Consider the following 14,335-nt stretch of genomic DNA (forward strand, 5'->3'; position numbering starts at 1 on the left):
GACAACCAATTTTTTAATATTTTTCATTGCTTTATACTATAATGTAAAACTTATACGGGTTTAAAGATCGCAGGCTTTCGCGGCCATTTTCTGGAGTTGCTTGGTTTCTAAGTTGTAGCCGCGTCGAAGGCAAATATATCAACCGACGTTTCGGTCGGCTTTGCAGGGAGCAGTTACCTAGTATCTACTACCTGGTGATGGCGACTGCAACGTCGACCGAAACGTCGATGATATCTTTGCCTTCGGCGCGGCTACAACCCAGAAGCCAGGCAAATCTTGTGCAGGTATAATTTATGCACCCAAATGACAGTCGAATTGCAATATCGCCCAAGTGCGCGATGAAACAGCGATGAGAACTCTTATTTGATGTAAAATGATCACACCAATTTCTTCATTAAAGAAATAATGCAACTTCCTTTTCATATCATCACCGGCGTAGGCCTATTTTAATTTTCTTAAAAATATTGCGTCCCGAAATCTATCCACAAAATAAATATTACCATTTAGATTCATATGAATTCATTGATTTTCAATTATTTTTTTTATAACTTCACAGTAACCAAAACGAACGCATTTTGCCATTTGCTACGCCTAGCAATTATGGTGACATCAACAGATATGTAACAATGTCACAAACTTTTCAGTCTGTAGGAAAAGTATTGTTTCCTTACAGTGGATCGAGAATGTATACAACCCTTTCCAAGTACAACTACTTTGAAAAATACATCACGCAATGAAATAATTTTTATGTTTAATTTTTATTATTTTTTGTTTATGTTTATGTTTACAACGGTAAAACAATTAATGTGAATACAACGTAACCTAATAAATTTGCATTTTATTTCCCTTGGTGTAACCATTTAATTGTAAACTAGTTTTTCAATTGATGTAAGATGGGCGGGCGTACGTTGAATATTTTAAAGTACGCTAACAAAAATGTTTAACACTAAAATGTTTAACACTAATCAATTATTCAAGCACACGGATTTCAGACACATTAATATTTGTTTTAGAAACAATAACAATTAAAAACTAATGGTGATACTCGTTTTAATATAAAAGTTTGAACGCATACAGCGCCTCAAATATGTTGAGTAAGTTTGTGGCATGCTTGGTTGTAATTTGTTTATATTTGGTAAATCTAAGAATATTAAAGTAGCCAAACACCATTTATACATAGTAAAATGCTTACAACCGCGAACTATTCAACGTAAATTTTGTCATAAAAGAAAGCTATTTGTTCTTATATCCAGTAAATAAATATTTTAGAATTCGTCGTATTCACTAATTACTGAAATGTTTTATGCATAACTGTTTCTAAATTAGTAAAAAGGAGAGAGTGATGTACATAATTTAGACGCTTATCTTATAGTTGATTTTTGGTTACTAGTAAGAAACTGTTTTGAGAATTGGATTTTCAATTAATAGTTAGCTTTTAGGTGTAAGGTAATACAATTAAAACATGACATCGCTTAGTTGATAATAATGATGATATTACTTTTTTATTTATATTTGCATACATTGGTTTATGTCATGTCATTAGTATATGCCAATTATTAGGACCTACAGTACAAATTAATTTTATTGCAAGATATGTTTATTAGATCTAAATGTTATTAATAAACTTTAATTGGTTTACAGGTACGTTATGAAGAACGCATTATATATCGTAGTGGCAACGAAGAGGTGATCGTCTCTTTTCCAGAGGATGAAACGCCGACACCAACGAACGAAGCAGTTAAAATAAATACTCCTGCTCGAATGAATGACTACAACAGAGATAGAGATGGTCATACAGGCAACGGTCGCCATAGAAGAGAAACAGTGTCCGGCACCTGGAACCCAAATTTGCCAGATTTACAAGAAAGTGGGAATTCGCCTCGGAATCCGACGGATAGAGAAAAAACGTCCGACGATCGTAATTTACATATGCTTCTCTCAAGAGATGTTTCTTTAACACCACCAGCCAATCATACAACTTCGGCTGTGATTCTACCAGACAGTGCATCGATAGCTCCACTGAGAAAAAATAACAGAGCTCGCAATCGCAAGAAACATACCCACAGGTAAGAATGCTCACAGTCACGTAATTTAATTTTACATATAATACTTGTCAAGAAACTTCTCTAATATTTTTCGATCATTATTCAGAAAATTTCCACACCTTCGCAGTGATCATACTGAGGCAACTTCAAAACATTCCTACCGACAAATTAATAGTTACTAGTCACACCACTCTGAATACACACACACACACACATACTATATATATATATATATATATATATATATGTATGTATATATATCGTGTGTCTGTTTATATTTGGTTAGTATTATTCGCAAATAACTGACTTCACGTTTTAGATGTATAATCGTAAAAACAATTAGTTACCTATACTGTTTATACTGTTTACGCGTGTGTATGCAAGTTGTTGAACCATTTCCATGTATATTATAAGTATATAAGAGAGATAGTTGTACACAAGCGATATGTTAAATGGTTTTGTAATTTGTAGAGATACTCATTTATTAAAAAAAGCTTACCCTTTTAAAAAAATTCGTCCTGATTCTTTAAGTAGAAAAGATAAACTTTGGAAAGCGAAGCTCACTTAAAGTGCGTAAATTCCTAATAGTCAAACAACCAATGTAGTGCAACGTTTTGGAGTAGGGCACTCGATTATATCACGGTAACAAAAGGTGCAATGTACTTTTAAATGAAGTAACGTGCTGGAGGGTTTACGTGAAGGACGATTTACAAACTAAATGTCCCTGAACACACCCATGCCCAAGGAAGTATTCGAAATCGCGACACCCGAGGTAGAAATGCAAACAGATATTAGCTGCACAGTTAGATTTTGTACATGTTAAAAGTAACCTCCACGTATTCAGCTGACTGGTGACTTTCTCCATTTAACACTGTGATATATGCCAGCACCGCTGTCAACCAATGCCAAGTGCAAACAGGTAAACACAGTACAAAGAAAACTCGGAACAGTCGTTGGGGGTGACTGGTTAAATACATATCGTAAAGGGTAGGGAGAGTCAAGAGATTTCTTGCGTATTTTTCAGCACTGCTCATAGATATAACGTGTAACAAACTTCTTTTAATACCTGTGTTTGATAATTTTGTATGAGTTTATTTTGTTTTCATAAATTAAAATCAATGGCTTTGTGAGGGGCGGGAGTTATTTTAATTTGTTCTTTTTAGGCACATTTTCTTACGTGCAAGGACATAGCCATTACTATTATATCATTTTGTATGATACATTTTTTGCAATGAGTTTTAAAAGCAAATTGTCACACTTAATCTCAAGATACAGTAGATTTTTATAAGTTCAACGTTTCCACATAGAAATTTAAGTAATGATTTTTCTTGAGAAAATAAAACGGAACGTTTTGTGATTTGGTTTTTATTTAATTGTTTTTAATCATTTTTTCTTAAATCAATTTTTTCGCTAAAAAAAGTCATAAATACATTTATATTTACATTATTAAATACATAAAACACGCATGAAAGATATGCTTACAGCTAATACGTGTGTAAACTGGAATTACACATAGACATATTGCAAACAATTACCGTTACTTCTGTGTAAAGACATGTTGGGCAAGATGTGGGAGGAAATGCATTTATTGTAGCCCACCATAAGGATTACATTAATTCTTCCAAATAAAACTCTATTAAAGTTATGTAGATATGTTGCTGTAATTTTCTTATTCTGTCTTCACTAGTTTTTGACGTGATAACGTCTTATAAATCTATGAACGCCGGCTGCACGCACGAAAAAGCATGACTCATTGTCACGTTCTGCCTGAGCCGAGCGTGCAAGAACCGGCCAACCACCGTGCGAGAAAATCTTCTATAATATCAAACAGGTTAAGGCGGGCTTTTTAACTAATTGTTCGTGATTATATTTAAACAAATTATTTAAATTAGATTTGCAAAAAACTGTAAATAATATTTGAAAATTAAAAAATTATGCAATTTTTCATCAATGTTTTCTTATGACGTTATCACGTATAATATTATCGTCCGTAAACCGACTTTACAGACAACTCCCTTTTTTTTTTTTTTAATTTTCTGACACAGCCTATTTAACTATTGATTATATGCACAGAATGATTGAAATTAACCCCCCCCCTTTTTTTTCTTCTATTGAAGTCCTTGAAGGGCGGGAACCTCACGGATATTGTCCCGGCTACTTGTTGAGTTTTTTCAACTTGTGTCTGATTGTGTCTATGCTTCCGTAGAAGTGAGACTGCAGTTGCGTCCGCGACGGGGAGCCAGCCAGACCCAACTGAAGCAGCAGCGACCACCAGGCATTCTCGTGTCGCGGGAAGTGACTCTGGATTGATGAGGTCCATGGGAAAATCATCTGCATTGCGAAGTCAACCGACTCGTGAGGTATAAATTTCTTTTTTTTTTTTTTTCAATGTATATTACCAGATTACCCGCCTGAATCCTCAGAACTCGTTTTTTTTTTTTTTTTTTAAGTGAGCTTTACATTTAAAAAAAATGGGTGCGTGTACTTAGGTACGCGCGTGAGAAGTTATACTTATTTGGCATCATTAAAAAATAGTTTTTAATTGCATGCAAATAATTCTCCATGGTAGCGTTATTCTCCATGGTAGCGTTAAATGTTTAACGCAACCTTGTTGGAGGACGCATTAGAAGTATAACTTCAATAAATCTTTTTCTAAGTACCTACTCATTTTAAGTCTATATTTGTATTTATTAGGCATAATTTCATAGACTCCACAAATATGATAAATAAAAGTATGGTAGCGTTATTCTCCATGGTAGCGTTAAACGTTTAACGCAACCTTGTTGGAAGTCGCATTAGAAGTATAACTTCAAAATTATTTTTGATTTTAGACCCAAGAACATTTTTTGTAGAAATTTGGCCTGCCAAACGTGTTGTTCTGACAGCAAAATTATTTTCATTTTTCCAACAGTTTGAAATTATTAAGAAATATTTAATATAACTCGAAAATGTATATTTTGTTCTTCGCGTAAGTAAACACGCTTGGCAATAATGCTTATGATTTTCTTTCATTTCATTCCATGGGCGAGGTACTTCGTTTCCACGAGTTGATCACATGTAACCATTAAATCGATAGGGATCAAAAAAACATAACTTCCACATTAAATTTTACGGGAATTTCTATAACACAAATAAATACACTATCTCAGTGGACACCAGTTAAATCGTTAAGCGTTTTACTACATTTGTTGTGTTGCTGCCAAACTGTACGCCACGAGTGTACACCTGGCAGTTTAAACATTCATTAATTTGTAAAATCGCGCAGAGAAATTTTGTCCCGAAAGTTCTATTAAAATAAGGTTCAGTTAAGTACAGATAAGTTTAGCAAGATGAATTAAAAAAAAAAAAAAGACTGTCACAAAAAGATTCTTTCAGTGTATAGAGGTGCTTTTAGATTAGCCTTTAACATCCAATGAATAAAAATGTTGTTTTATCAAAATTATGTAAATATAAGTTTGTTTTGGATTGTATACCATGCACGTTTTTGCAAGTACACAACAAAAATATAAATGTAAATTTGCATATAATTCTTTAGTAGCTAAATGATTTAATATTTTTGAAATACAGGTGTAATGGGTAACATACGACGTGTTTCAAATTTCCTTTCAGAATAAGAATTTTACAAATGACTAAATTAATGTAAATTATCCAGGTTCAGCAACAAGCTAGGCAGTAAAAAAAAATTTTTGACAGCTGCAAAGAATCCTCAGCTTAATAAAATTTAAATATATGCTAAGACTTGTTTTATGTAACTCCTTATTGTTAAAAGTACATTTTATTTACAGTTTGTTAATAATTTTTATTCAGTTACAATAAATGTAATTAATAAAACACTGAAAATAAAGTTTTTTTACAATTAAAAGTTACTTTCACTTATTGTCATTTCTAAAAAGGATACTTTCATTGTTTATCCAAGTGTGTGGAAGCAAAGATTTCTAATAAACATATTTTCTTGACAACATTACATAATCTTAATGACATGGTATCGTCACAGAAAATAAATATTTGGTTAATATAGAGAATAAAATACATCAAAATAAAACTGACAACATTATGCATTGAATACTGATTTCTGTAAAACTAAATAAATAATATTCAAATAAGTTTTTCAATTTAAAAAAATACTTTAAATTATCAGAAACCAGTGTTAAAAAAAATTCTGACTAAAGAATACTTAAATTTGAATGTCAACGATTCTCACTCGTGGAATCTAACAGAGTCTAAGATAGTTGATATGTAAATGGGGTGGATGGTTACCTTCTACAATAAAGAACCTTCATGGGTGTTGGTTTAGCTGCCATGAATAGGGTTCAACAAACAAAACAAAAATGTCGCTTTTCTTTTTAACATGTTCTCAAAATCACGATGTTATGTTCTTGATATTACAACAGTGTATATGAAAATGTTGTGCTTGGATGTATGACCAAACTGCAGTTTCTGTACGGTACATTACGAAACACGTTACAAATGATTTTAGCACTAACTTCAGTTGAAATATTTAGTTTAAAAAGTTATGGGATACGAAAAGCTGTTTGTAGTTTACTTTACTATGAGTTTTCTCGTACTTAGCCATTAGTAGGGGCATGCAGATTTCGCGAAAAGTTTTCGAGACTCGTTGAAAGTTAAAACATTGTAGCACCGTCTGTGTTTCGTGATTGAGTGAGTTTCTCCCAGGTACACGTCGATTGTAACAACACCAATCACAGTGATTCAGTGCGGAAGTAAACGCGTCCTGAGTGGCTCGGTCAAACAAGGCAACGACTTCTCTCACAGACGGCCGCCAATCACAAGTAAGAAACCACAGGTGCGGGTATACCTTGTTGCAGTCTAATAGGCGTTCGGATCTTTTCGCGAAAAGTGCCTGCCTCTAGCCATTAGTTATTTGTGGTCCTCAATGGCCCGAAGAATGAAGTTAGGCCGACCTACGCAGTTGGATGCACGCCGATTTTCGGTGCGAGGGATCCTGGGTTCGAGTCCCGGGTGGGGCACGGATGTAAGTTTGTGTCATCCTGTTTTGGTCGCAAATGTGCCAAAGGAAACTAAATCGTCAGATGAAACAAACGCATGGCAAAAAGCGACCGTGATCGCCCACGTGCAACGCTCGTGAGGCGAGGTCGTGGGTTCGATCCCAGCACCCCGGCATCACTCGAATGTGTGAGCGCCAGTTCGGTTATCCAGTGGTTCGAGCCCACCGCATTCAGTCTCTGTGCGTAACTGTGTGACGTAAAACCTAGAAACAAATAGTCATTTGTGATAGTAAACTTTGTTTGAGTTTGGAACAATTTTTTGACGTGACAACGTCTAATAAATCGATGAACGCCGGCTGCACGCATGAAAAAGTGTCCCGTTACGCTCATTGTACGCTGGCGCCGCATCTATCTTCCACTCGATTGGAACAACCATCGATATGACTTTTTCGAGGCACATTAAACTTGAAACACTCCCATTCGTTTCCTACTTTTCCTATCATCGTCCTATCAACAGAATAACACAGACTGGAAGAAGTTAAATAGCAAACATGTATAAAAGTTATAGTTAAAATAATCTGTTCGTTAAAGTAATAAACATATTTGAATTAATGAGTGCAAATAAAAGTAAATTTATCAATTAAATTGTAGATTTCATTTCACTCCTTCTTTGTATCCATACAAAATAGTGATAATTCAATAAAAATGATTCAATTTTATTCATAAAAGTATGCAATCATTTCATCAATGTTTTGTTATGACGTTGTCACGTTAAACTATCGTCCGTAAACCGACTTTACAGACAACCAATTTTTGTTGTTGTTATTAAAGTTTATTAGATAATACATATTACATTTAAATTTTAATAATAATTTTTTTTTAAATAAAACCTGGAGTTATTATTATTATTATTTACCATTACAGATCATCATTTTTTCTACAGAGGAGATTGTTTTCTGCTAGGAATCCCGCACTATCTCAGGGCCTCTGGTGCATCCATTTACCAGGACTCGTCGCAGGCGACCGAAGAACGAAGCGAGAAGGGCCGCTGTTGAGTTTGTGAGTGACGAAGCTGAACGGCCCACGGAAGCAGACCTCTTCGTGGCCGCCCACTACCACGGAGACACTTCTCGCTACTCGTCTGCTCACCAGCACTACGCTGGTGGGTACACTTACTACACTTACCGCCAGCATACCAATAAAACACAGTGTTGCCATTTTGGACGTGAATACGTCTTTAAAATTGCTTCCATAGTGGGAGGCAATTCAAAAAAACGAATGATAACAAAATCGGGGGATAGAGTTTGGTGTTGCAGCTACATATCTATCATCTTCATCCAAAATTTAATTACACCACTGGATAGCTAAAGGATCAAATAATTCGTTACGCCGAGTGAGGACTGTGACGCATCGCGCGCGGCGGAGGGGGAAGCGCCGCCATTTTGAGGTCATTTTTCTGCATTTCGAGATTTTCATTTCGTACAACTTTTGACTCCGAGAAGCTACGACGTTCGTTTGTATTTCAATCATCAGCTCTCGTCAAAATAGATTGGTTGCACATTTAAAACATTAGTGTAAAATAGTTACAGTAAATATATATGGTGTTAAAATAAAAATAAAAAACTCTGATGTCGCTGTGTTAGGCGAAACATCCGGCATACAGACGATACAAATAACTGGTTAAATAACGAAGGGACACATAATAGACAACGGGTTTTAGTTAAGTGGCTATTTTAATTTTTCCTTTTTTGCATGTAAAGTGTATATGAACGCTGGAAATTCGAACTGACCTTTTTAAATGTTATTTAATTAATTTGCTTTTTGTTTAGGTAATGGGCGATTAAGACATCCAGATGGACGTTTTCGAGACTGGACACCAATTTCCTGGATGAATACACTAAGGATGCACAATCATGTTTCTCTTACAAATGAAGGGGTTGTAAATGTGCGCTCCAGTGGCTTGTACTTTCTGTATGCACAGGTTGGTCAAATGTATTATTTTTTAATTTACTTGATTGATATAACTAAATATAAACCAGTTATTTTAGCGTATTTAGTCACTACACCAATATCTGAATTCAGCCGTTTTCTAACAGATAATTTTATGAATGGAAATTATATTTAATATGATATGAGTCTCAACTTTGTTTTCCTCATTAATACTTTCGGTCACTCCTTAGCACATGGCTCCTTATTTATCTTACAGTTTCTTTTAGAGAGAGAGAACAGTTTTGTTATAGTACAACATATTTTAAATGGGATAGTGTGCTTTTGACGAATTCACAAAGTTCGTTTATGACAAGAGTTTCTCTTTTGGCCACGCACAGCCATTTGCAGTTACTATTTCAAAAATTCTCGTCTCTGATTATTACAAATATTTTTATTTTTTTAATGCTAGAGCAACAAAATTATGTAACTTAAATTTATGTGTTTTTTTACGTAAAACATGAGATAATTATAAATACTTACATTTCCTTCTAACAGGCAGAATTAATATTTCATTTTTTTTATCAAATAGTTAGGCCCTTACTTTGTTTAATCGAAAATGCTTGCTTGAACTCATGCAGGGCGCCATTAGGGCCGGGGAAGTGAGTGTGGTGTGAGAGGGGGAGGGGAACGTATGTTGGATTCTTCGGAGGAGCACGAACCACCCCTTGAAGGACTGACATGGAGGTGTTGAGGAGTGGGAGGGTGGGACAGGGTGGGTGGACTGTGTCTTCTCACAACACCAGATAGTTGAAAGCAAGCTTAATTTTTATACTAACAGCGATTTATATTAGTCAAGAGTGTGTTTTAGATTGCACTTTTATGAGTGCAGACTTCAAAAGCACTTCTCGGTGTAGTGTGGAGATTTCGTCGCCTGAGAATTGTAGTGTTCTATGTCCATTGAAGTCGGAACTGAGATATAAGCATTTGAAAGTTCAAACAACTATGAATATCATGACATAGAACAAAATAATATTGGTCTTAAATTAAGAACAAACAGTTTTATGTGCGTAGACGTGTGTGGATATAGAACAAATGAATACTAATATTAATTTCGTGTCCATAGCATAAAAAACCGAAAAAGTGTACATAGAACACTCCAATACTCAGGCGGCGATTTGTGTGACTATACTCTCATACCTAACTTAGCAGTTAAAATGGACACTTTTCGAGACATAAATTTGGATAAGGGGAATTTCGTACCACATGAAGTAAGGCAATGTTACCTGGAACACTCTCGCCAGGTTCAACCGTCATTATTTTCAGCAGTGAGTAGAACCACACAGGTGTAGACATGTATATCCTCACCTGAACAGAAATAGAGTGGTGAAGACACCAAGACCTTCGCTGAACACATTAGGAGGACTTTAGGCGAACTCTCAAAACAGAATTTCACCATTTCAGAGGGAGTAGTACATGAATGTTCCTCCGGGGATTAGTTTATGGTTCGGGATTGTAGAGACAGTCAAAAACCGACCGCCATCTGCGGTCACGGCGGGCAACTTGAATTGTGAAGTCACCGTTGCATTTTACGTTGCGGTAACCATTTTGACACTGACCTTTGACATCGATATTTACCTTGACTTTTTACTTTGAACTTTTACTTTGACCTTGACATTTTACCTTGACCTACACCTTCGAATTTGACCAGGACCTTTAACCTCAGTCATCATCTCAAATTTCACCATCCTAACATCGAGTACCCCACTCCCCGAACATTGTACATTTCATTATAGTAAAATCTACCGCCATATTGAATTCTAACTTCACGTCCGCCATCTTGTATTAAGACTTCACATACACGTTTTTCGATACTGACGACACAGCCACCATCTTGTTTTCGTCTGTTGGAGGTCGCCATTATAAATTACATCATTTCCACCATCTTTTTTTTGTTCTGCTGAAGGTCGCTATCTTGGATACCGCCATCTTGGTTTCTGCTGTTTGTTCCTAGATAGTGCCAGCACTGCTCTGTCTAATGCACATACGGTCGATGTTCCATACTTACCAATGTTGTTATGGTCCTTATCGACATATTGAATTAATTTTTTTATACTAAATACATTGAAAGAGAGGTAATTCAAACCATGACAGCTCGGACCTCTGGGATGGAAACCATACACCTTTGACCGCACGGCCATCGAGACATTTAGAAAACTGATAATTTAATAAGGTGTATAAAAATAACATATATTCTGACATAATTTTTTTGCATCACATGTCGCAGGCCAAACCGCCATCTATTTTTTCAATACTTGCTACCAGGAGTGCTAGTGTCACATAGTGCACGTGTCGTTTTCTAGTGGTCGCTGCCGCCATCTTGTATTCAATACTCGATACTAGGAGCACTAGTGTCACATAGTACACACATTGTTCGCTAGAAGACAAAGACATCCTATTAGGTTAAATTTTTACTCGCTAAAGTGCAGAAGTATTTATTACCATGGCGTCCGCCATCTTATAGGTCATCAGAGCAGCTATCTTGAAAATCTGTAATTAGTAACTTGGAAATTCGGAAAATTTCTAAAAATCATAAAAAATGCCTATTAATGTAATGATTGTTTCTATTGATTTGTAGTCATACATAAACCAAATTATTTCATAGTTTAATGGATTTTTTACTGTACTCTTTTGCAAATAATTCCAATATATATTTTTATATTTCTGAAATAATATAATAATTATTTTTATTTTAAAATTATATTATTTAGGACATTTATAAAATACTTACTGAACACACGAAAACTGGGCTGTACCCTATTTCACTGGAATAACTTGGTGATTCTTTGGCTTTTTTTTTTTTTTCATCATTGCATTTAGTTCAGATTCGGAAGTGATTTTGAACAGAGTAACTGAACACAAAGTGTCGCATGCCGCGTCGAGAAAGTACTTGTGTTGCTGGATGAGTTGCGCTAGACTCAGGCTGTTTGCTTAGTCAGACAACACTGCGACACAAACTGTATTGTCGACACAGCTATTGCGGGCCTCGTGGTCCGTGTGCCAGAGACGAGCATCGAACCAAGGGCCCGCGAAGAGTTCCAGGCCGCGGAGTGCCGCCCACTGCCTCTTGTTGCGAAATAGAGGTTATGTGTGGATGTCTGTGGAAAGGATGATACTGGGTTACTTCTAAGGTGTTGTTAAAATTTGTTTCTTTGGCGGGATCGCGGGAGAGACTCGAACCCACGTGCTGCTGGGGCCAGTGCGATGAATAAAGAAGTGGGAGGAACTAAATTAGTGAGATTTGGAAAAACAGGTTTGAATCCCAGTGTGAGCTGTTTCAGTCGTACTGCCTGCCCTGTGCTCTAATTGCCAGAGCTTTTCATCAGCATTGGAAGATTATTTTTTTTTTACCTCGGCCAGGGACAGAAAAAAAGGGGGTTGTCTGTAAAGTCAGTCTACGGACGATAATTTTACGTGATAACGTCATAAGAAAACATTGATGAAAAATTACATACTTTTTAATTTTCAAATATTATTTACAGTTTTTGCAAATTTAATTTAAATAATTTGTTTAAATATAATCACGAAAAATTAGTTAGAAATAAACTCAAATCAAATCAATGTCAATACATTGTTAATTTGAAATGAAGAAATTGGACAAATAAATAAATTTAAGTAAAGATGTCTTTAATTCATTGCTTACACACAGTGGCGTAGCAAGCGGGTGGCAGGGATGCCCCCCCCTAGGGGCGCTGGAGCAGTGCGGGGGGGGGGGGGGGGCATCCCTGACGGATTCACGGTTACTGAACCCTCCCCCCCCCCCCCTTCTCTTTTAAACCAAGAGGAGGCGCCATTTTCAAGTCTGTCTAGGGGCGCCAGTCACCTTAGCTACGCCACTGCTTATACATGCCCTAAATCCACGCCCCGCCACTGTATTTTTGTATTTTGAAGTAAGGAAATGAAATAAAATTAAATGAAATGTACTTAAAAAAAAATTGGTTGTCTGTAAAGTCGGTTTATGGACGACAGTTTAAAGTGACGTCATAACAAAACATTGATGAAATTATTGCATACTTTTATGAATAAAATTGAATCATTTTTATTGAATTATCACTATTTTGTATGGATACAAAGAAGGAGTGAAATGAAATCTACAATTTAATTGATAAATGTACTTTTATTTGCACTCATTAATTCAAATATGTTTATTACTTTAACGAAGAGATTATTTTAACTATAACTTTTATACATGTTTACTATTTAACTTCTTCCAATCTGTGTTATTCTGTTAAGGATAGGACGATGATAGGAAAAGTAGGAAACGAATGGGAGTGTTTCAAGTTTAATGTGCCTCGAAAAAGTCAAATCGATGGTTGTTCCAATCGAGTGGAAGAGAGATAGATGCGGCGCAAGCGTACAATGAGCGTAACGGGACAAAGCTTAACGGGACAATGTGCGTAATGGGACGATGATTCATCCTTTTTCGTGCGTGCAGCCGGCTTTCATCGATTTATTAGACGTTGTCACGTCAAAAATGCGTTTCGATTTCATGTTTAAGTTCTATAATATGTTGTATGCATTTTAAATTTTTCGTTATCTTCTGAAATATGTAATTGCTAATGATTGTTTTCTTTTTTATAGATTTACTACGCTGATGTGCATGATACAAATGGCTTCAGACTATACAGAAACAACAGTCCGATTCTTCACTGCACAACCCATTCATCGGCCACAGATCACAGCGTGAAAGCAAATACTTGCTTCACGGCTACTCTGGAATATCTTCACGAAAATGACGAGATATATGTCTCAGATGTAGAAGGCTTAAGATACTCATTGTTTGAGCCTGCGAAAAGTTTTTTTGGGTTTTTTAAAGTGAACGACCACGTGTAAACTAAGGCAAACTTTTGTGTTACAATTTTGATTATAGTAATTATTGTATGTTACAAATATAGTTATGGAACATATTGTTCGCAAAATAAAAATTACATTATTATTTATAAACGGCCTTTATTTTTCTAAAATTATTGTGAGAAATAAAACGTCAAATGGTTTAAAATAAGTGTCTTGGTTTGAAAACTTTTTTGTGGTCCATATTTTTTAACATCTTCAGATATTCATGCAAAAATACAATACATTGAAAATAGAAGTACAAAATAGAGAAAATATTTCAGATAGGCTTTGACAGTGATGATTTAGGATTACATAGTTTCGACTTGGAGCAAGGTGGATGTATTAAACATCTGTAGTGGACACATGTTTGGGGAAGTGAAGCTGGGTGGGGCAGAACAAAGGGATGGAAGTGGAAAATAAGCGCGCACTTTGTAGTAACCGAAGGCCACTTGGCCTCCATAAATTCCGTATCATGCGCCGAGCGTGAGTCAAAATTGTCTTTTA

The 14,335-nt window shown here is 35.7% G+C and overlaps 1 protein-coding gene across 2 annotated transcripts in view; it reads left to right on the forward strand.

Annotated features, from left to right (window-relative positions):
* LOC134529675 (uncharacterized) overlaps window positions 1–13,942 on the forward strand; it is a 58,736-nt gene extending 44,794 nt beyond the window's left edge. The window contains exons 2-6 of one of the 2 annotated variants that reach the window (XM_063364015.1): window positions 1,642–2,066; window positions 4,252–4,405; window positions 7,976–8,174; window positions 8,842–8,993; window positions 13,580–13,942. In XM_063364015.1, the coding sequence (XP_063220085.1) occupies window positions 1,642–2,066; window positions 4,252–4,405; window positions 7,976–8,174; window positions 8,842–8,993; window positions 13,580–13,831 (1,182 nt within the window). In that variant the 3' untranslated portion in view covers window positions 13,832–13,942. Of the gene's footprint in view, window positions 1–1,641; window positions 2,067–4,251; window positions 4,406–7,975; window positions 8,175–8,841; window positions 8,994–13,579 lie in introns of those variants that run through there. The other variant, XM_063364016.1, reaches the window with a different exon arrangement.
* The last annotated feature ends 393 nt before the right edge of the window (window positions 13,943–14,335 follow it).

This window comes from Bacillus rossius, chromosome 2, assembly GCF_032445375.1.
Source record: "Bacillus rossius redtenbacheri isolate Brsri chromosome 2, Brsri_v3, whole genome shotgun sequence".
In the NCBI taxonomy this organism is placed as follows: domain Eukaryota; kingdom Metazoa; phylum Arthropoda; class Insecta; order Phasmatodea; family Bacillidae; genus Bacillus; species Bacillus rossius.